The following is a 6,000-nucleotide window of genomic DNA, read 5'->3' as shown; positions in this document are numbered from 1 at the left end:
GAGCGGAACCGGCGCCGCCCGCCTCCTTCCCCGGCGGTGCCGAGCCTGGAAAGGTCCCGCTTTTCCCCCTGCGTTACGGTGTAGCGGGGGGAGGCGGGTCCCGTCCTGTCCGGGGGTGTCGTGAAGATCTAGCGGATCGCTGTGGGGGTGACCGTAGGCGATAAGGGCCGCCCTACCGGGGGTCCCCGTAGGTTGTGGGGCGGGGGAGGCGGGGAGGAAAAAAAAAAAAAAACCGCTAAAATAGGATTGTTGTCAAAGGGGATCTGATATTTTTAAAACGATCGTAGTGGAGATCAGGACGAGGAAGAAGGCTTTATTCTAGAAAGTGGCTGGGGTTTGGCTTCCATAGTGGTTTGCTATAGGCGGGCGGGTCGTCTCCCCACCCCCCGAGGTTATTAATTATCTTTTGTCTCCGTCGGGCCCCCGGGGTGGGGAGCGCTCCCCTCCGCCGCGCCGGTGCCGGGGGAGCCCCCTCCGCTGCATGGGGGATCACCGGCCCGGGCTCCCGCAGGCGGCGGCTCCCAGCCTAGCGCCGGGTGCCGGAGGCGCCGGCTTCTTCCCCTCCCGAGTGGCTCCAGCAACTCCTTCCTCTTCCCGCCCCTTCTCGCCCGCCGTAACCGGCTCCTCCGGAGGGTCGCCGCCGCCCTCCCCGTCCCCTTCGGCGGCCGCTGCTGCGCATCATCAGAACATGCAGGATGAGCTGATCCTGGGGGTGACACAGCAGCAGCAGCAGCAGCCGCCAGGCAACGAGAGGCTGGGCAGCAGCCCCGCATCAGGACACCCCCCTCTCGGCCACCCCTCCTCTGACTTTAAACCCAGTCTCAGCCCCCACCAGGATTTAAACAAGCAGCAACCGCAGCAGCAACAGCCGCCGCCTCCTCAGCTGAGCCAGAAGAGGAAAGAGTTTAAGCAGCAGCGGCTCGGCAGCCCAGCCCAGCTCGGGAGCAGCCACCCCCTGAATAACCACCACCCCCCAGACTATCATCACCACCCCCCTCAGCAGCAGCAGCAGTTCAGCCACCCCACTGACAAGTACCAGCAGCAGGAGCGCAGGCAGCAGCAGCAGCAGCTCCGACTCCTCGGCGCTCGCCCCCCGGAGCCGTCGCGCCGCCGGCCCCCCAGCCCCGCCGAGAGCGCGGGCGGCGCGGGCACCGGGGCTCCGGAGCGGCTCGCCCCCGCCCGCCCGGGGGCACCGGCGCCCGCGGACCCCGATGTGGGGGTGGCCGCCGCCTCCTCCTGCGTGAATCCGCCTCCGTCTCCTCCTCGCCCGCCGGCGAGCGCCGAGCTGCCCCCCATGGAGTCCCCCCCGAACAGCCACTTGCTGGGCAGCCCCGGGACCCTCCTGCCCGGCGGGCTGGGCTCCGGCTTCAGCAGCCTGCAGAGCCCGGAGATACCCAGCTCCCATCACCAGAGCGGGGGCGGCTCCTCCTCGGCGGCTTCCCCTCCTCCTCCGCCGCTGCCCGGCTTCGGCACCCCCTGGTCGGTGCAGACCTCGTCGCCGCCTCCCCCGCAGACGCAGCCCCCGCCGGTCTCCAGCGGCGCCCAGATCAGCGCGATGCCGCCGCCCAGCCCGGAGTCCGACGCCAGCTTCTACCCGGGCATCCCGTCCTCCATCAACCCCGCCTTCTTCCAGAGCTTCTCGCCGGTGTCTCCTCACAACCCCTGCGCCGGGCCCTTCGGCAGCCCCTTCTCGGCCCCGCCGCCGCCGCAGATGAATTTACCTCAACAGCAGCAGCAGCAGAACCGCCGGTCCCCCGTGAGCCCGCAGCTCCAGCACCAACACCAGGCGGCCGCCGCCGCCGCCGCCTTCCTGCAGCAGAGGAACTCCTACAACCACCACCAGGTACCGGGGCGGGGTCCTCGGGGCTGCCACGCTGCCTTTCGGGGTGGGGGTCTCCTCCTGGGAAAGGCGGCGAGCGCCGCTTCTCCGGCCCGGGAGGGCTTGGCCCCGGGGGGAGCTGTCAGCGCTGCCCTCGCCGGGGCTCGACCCGGTTTCACTCGAGTTTGTGTCCGGAGGCTCGGCCGTAGTTCTGCCGCCGGCTTTGTCGTAACCGAGCGGCTTGACGATCCGCTGTTAAAATGGAAGTTAACCTTTCTTCCTAGAGCAAAGTATTCCTGTTGGGAAGTGGGAGGAAAGCAGGTTCACGTTAGTATCGCCTGCTAGGGCGTTATAGCTGCATCCCGCTCCGATCATCTGCTCCTTTATGACAAGGCCTATGTAACCTCGGCCTGTCTTCATTTTTTCATTCATTCTCATATTATATCCTGTCAGTTTTGATCGATAGAGCTGGGTTTGTGGAGCGTTTCCATCAGAACTAGAATCTAACATTAAGTGTGCTGATGTGGACGCGTTGTGAAGGAGCTGGTTGTCCTCAACATCTAGAATAACCCTCTCCAAACAGATTCCAAAGCAACAGTGGGGATACAGGAATTTTCTCTCAGATACAAGCTGTAGGTAAACTTAAACAGTGCCATAACAGTATAGCCAGCAGTATTGAAGGCTTGTTAATGTTAGGCATTATCTCTTTAAGCTTGTTTCACAACAGTGCCTGCCTCTCCCAAAATGCCTGCCAAAGTGTTTGAGTTTTACAATATAGTTATCTATAATTATATGGAATGGGATGTTTTCCTGATTACTTCACCAAAAATGGCTCTAGTGGGTTGTTTGTTTTCTGGGAGGTGGCGGTGTCATGATTCTATCTTTGTCTTAAGAAAGTTCCGTTTTTTCTAATATATATTGTATGTACATGCTTTAATTTTTTAAGCTATTAGAATTCTAAGCTGAAGGTTGTGTGCAGCTAAGCTTTGAGACAAAAGTACTGTGTTTTGATTTCTCAGGAGAACTAAATTTAGAGTATCACACACACACACCATTTCCGTGTTTGAGAAAAAAACCTTTCCAAGAACAGTCAAAATTGAGAATGCTAAACATAGATACTGTTCTTCACTGTCAGTCAGGCTCACTGGGTCCACCTCTTGGTAATATGGCAACTGCTATTGGTCACTTTTTTAGCACAAGCTGTGGCTTACAAATAAAAGCTTATAATCCTGTAAAATCTTTTCTCTAAAAACTGACATTTTCACGTTGAGGAATATAGTGCACTTGTTAGATACAGAAATACTTTATAGTGCGTCTAAAAAGGAACGCCCATATACACACCCAGATTCCACTCTGTAGAAATCCACATTCATCACTCTAGAAATACTTGGGCAGTAGAAATGTGGAAATGTTAAGATAGCTTCTTCAAACTGATTGCCTGTACAGTAGTCGGTGCTCTCTTTATGCTGTTGTATGGTAATTTTGATAACGGTGATACTCAGAATACGGGGGGGGGGATAATAATCTGGCATCTGAATTTTAATTTTTAAATTTCTGCTCACTGTAGTGAAATACTACTACTCACTGGGTAGAAATAATGATTATTGGTAGAATAATCATTATTACTATTTTAATAATAATTTTTAAAATTGATTTATTTGAAATCCCTGTGATGTTTTTCCCAGAGATCTTGCTACATAATACCAAATAACGTATGATTAAATAGTCTCAGGGTTTTTGTAACATGGTTTGTTTTAATAAATAGCTTTAAAGAATGCCACCAATTACTAAAATGATAATCTAAATTGCATGCACTAGTACTGTGTTTTTTGTGGGGAGAGTGTGAGGGAGTGGGAATTACATTTTTTTTTTTTTTTTTTCCTAATGCTGTGTTAAGCTTTCTTCATTGCCTCAGTAACGAATTTCTTATCAGGATTTCTCACAGGAATCTCTGCACATTGATTACTTGGTGGTTGGTTGTTTAAAACATTTCAGGTATTTTCAGAATAATATAAATTAATCTTTCTTTTTAGCCTCTTCTGAAGCAGTCGCCCTGGAGCAATCAAAGTAGCGGCTGGAGCACAGGAAATATATCCTGGGGAGGAATGCATGGCAGAGACCATCGTAGAACTGGAAACATGGGAATTCCAGGAACTATGAACCAGATCTCTCCCTTGAAGAAACCCTTTTCTGGTAATGTCATCGCTCCTCCTAAATTTACTCGCTCCACTCCATCACTAACACCAAAATCGTGGATTGAAGATAACGTTTTCCGAACTGACAACAACAGTAATACGCTCCTTCCACTGCAGGTAAGGATGGTATATAACTAGTGTGTTTGTTGTACTTGCATAGCGTTTTGGTATTAATCATTTTAAAGGAGAATTAAACTGTAGTTACAGGGCTGATACTTTGGTTGAAAATTGTATGTTTCTGTCTTTAATGCTAAATTGCAACTAACTCCAACATTTTCAATGCATTTGGCAACATACGATTCTGACAGAAAATTAAGAATATTGACTACCAAGAGAGATAGCAACTAGCTGCTGACACAGCAATAAAGTAAAATGCTTAATCTATCAAGTATTTTCTGCCTATGGTAAAGCTCATATATTCTTATAAATCCCTTTCAAACTCAGGATATGTTTTGTTTGCTTGTCCTTGTTCACAGATTATCCTATCCTGTAGTCTCTGATGTTTACCTTTTGCTGGTATTTGAGACTGACATTTGCATGTTAGGGAGATTTTTTTTATTTTTTTTTCCCCCTCCTCTAGCAACTTTTGTAATTAGGTTATATTTTGGCTGGGAGCCCTGTGAGATAGAAGTATTAAACAGGAGGATATGTCTTACAACTAAAGACCTGAGTTCACCTCCTGAATTTAGCCAGTCATGTGTGACTTTAAGAAGGTCACTTCACTTCAGTCTCAGTTACCTGTTGGTAAAATATTATTTGTCCTGCTCCTGCCTTTATTCATTTAGTGACGAAATTTCTTCTTATCATTATGGATCCTAACCTCAGATACCATCCTAACAGTTTATACCTCTGGTATGTTTTTTTTAAGTTGCAAAAAAGCCTGCACAACTTATTTTAAAAACTATGTTTTAAAGTAAAAAGGTCGTTATTCCATTAATTCTATACATCAGTTTTTGTTACACCTCTTTCAGCTTTTTTTTTTTGTCTCAAATTGAGGTAATATACTCCAGCAAAAGTCAAAAAGCCAATATGCAGAGAGAAGGTGATTAGAATGTTCCCTTACATCAACACAAGGCTATTGTAGTTGGGTTTGGTTACGTTTCACAGTAATCTAGAGTTCAGTTTGTCATAATTGTGACCATATTTGAGTTTGTACAGCTTTGTTTGCCTCAATTAGCAAGCTAATCTTTATGTAGCTGTAACAGTAGCAAAAGTGCTCCCTAAAACCTGATTTCCCACTAGAGTTTGTATTTTCTTACTGTTTTACTGGTGGAATTTCATTCGGCACAAGAGGCCATGTTGTGACTATGTAGGTGAGCTCTGATACTTGGCGCATTCTTGAGGCTAATGGTGACTTTTGGGCATACCTAAATTCTGCTGTGAGTGTATGCACTGGATATGAAAACTTAAGAGGATCAGCGTCCTCCATTAAGTAGCCTTGCTGGCTGGAAACATCATAGTTGAATATTTCTTATATGGATGGCAAAATGGAGGAAAAAAGGTTGTCTTCTTTATGTATTCAACATGATCTGTTGAGGAAAGCAGGTCACAGATGGATAATGCTTTGTCGTAGAGGGCTTCAAGAGTAATTGAAAGTAAATGCTGAAATGTCTCACAAAGATGTTAGCCTGGAGAACATTGTTAAAAATATTAATGCCATCATACAGTGAAAATCCAGTGAAGTATGCATTAGAATACATATGCAGCTAAGCACAAATTATGAATATATTTACTCATTCAATATACCTTATAAGTCAGTGTGACCATAAGAAACTCCTACAGCAGTCATCTAATACAGATGAACTCATTTTGTGTCTAAACAAGTCTTGTGCATTCCAATAATGATTTAAACGACTTCTGTCTAGTAGAGTAGAAAAAAAATCATTGCAATTTAACTTTATAATGATTCCATTTGGGGGTGTTTGATTTTTTTTTTTTTTGAAGAGATAGTCAAAGAGAGAAGGTGGGCCTGCTTAATTGTTGTTG

General features: G+C 47.9%; 1 protein-coding gene across 3 annotated transcripts in view; it reads left to right on the top strand.

The window, feature by feature from the left end:
- The first annotated feature begins 229 nt into the window (after window positions 1–229).
- Window positions 230–6,000, top strand: part of CPEB2 (cytoplasmic polyadenylation element binding protein 2) — a 50,168-nt gene continuing 44,397 nt past the window's right edge. For 2 of the 3 annotated variants that reach the window (XM_069856276.1, XM_069856274.1), the window contains exons 1-2: window positions 230–1,843; window positions 3,853–4,131. In XM_069856276.1, the coding sequence (XP_069712377.1) occupies window positions 482–1,843; window positions 3,853–4,131 (1,641 nt within the window). In that variant the 5' untranslated portion in view covers window positions 230–481. The remainder of the gene's footprint in view (window positions 1,844–3,852; window positions 4,132–6,000) is intronic. The other variant, XM_069856275.1, reaches the window with a different exon arrangement.

The sequence above is a fragment of the Phaenicophaeus curvirostris genome, chromosome 4 (genome assembly GCF_032191515.1).
Source record: "Phaenicophaeus curvirostris isolate KB17595 chromosome 4, BPBGC_Pcur_1.0, whole genome shotgun sequence".
In the NCBI taxonomy this organism is placed as follows: domain Eukaryota; kingdom Metazoa; phylum Chordata; class Aves; order Cuculiformes; family Cuculidae; genus Phaenicophaeus; species Phaenicophaeus curvirostris.
Note: the sequence above shows the minus strand (reverse complement) of the source record. Positions and strands in the feature narration are given on the sequence as shown.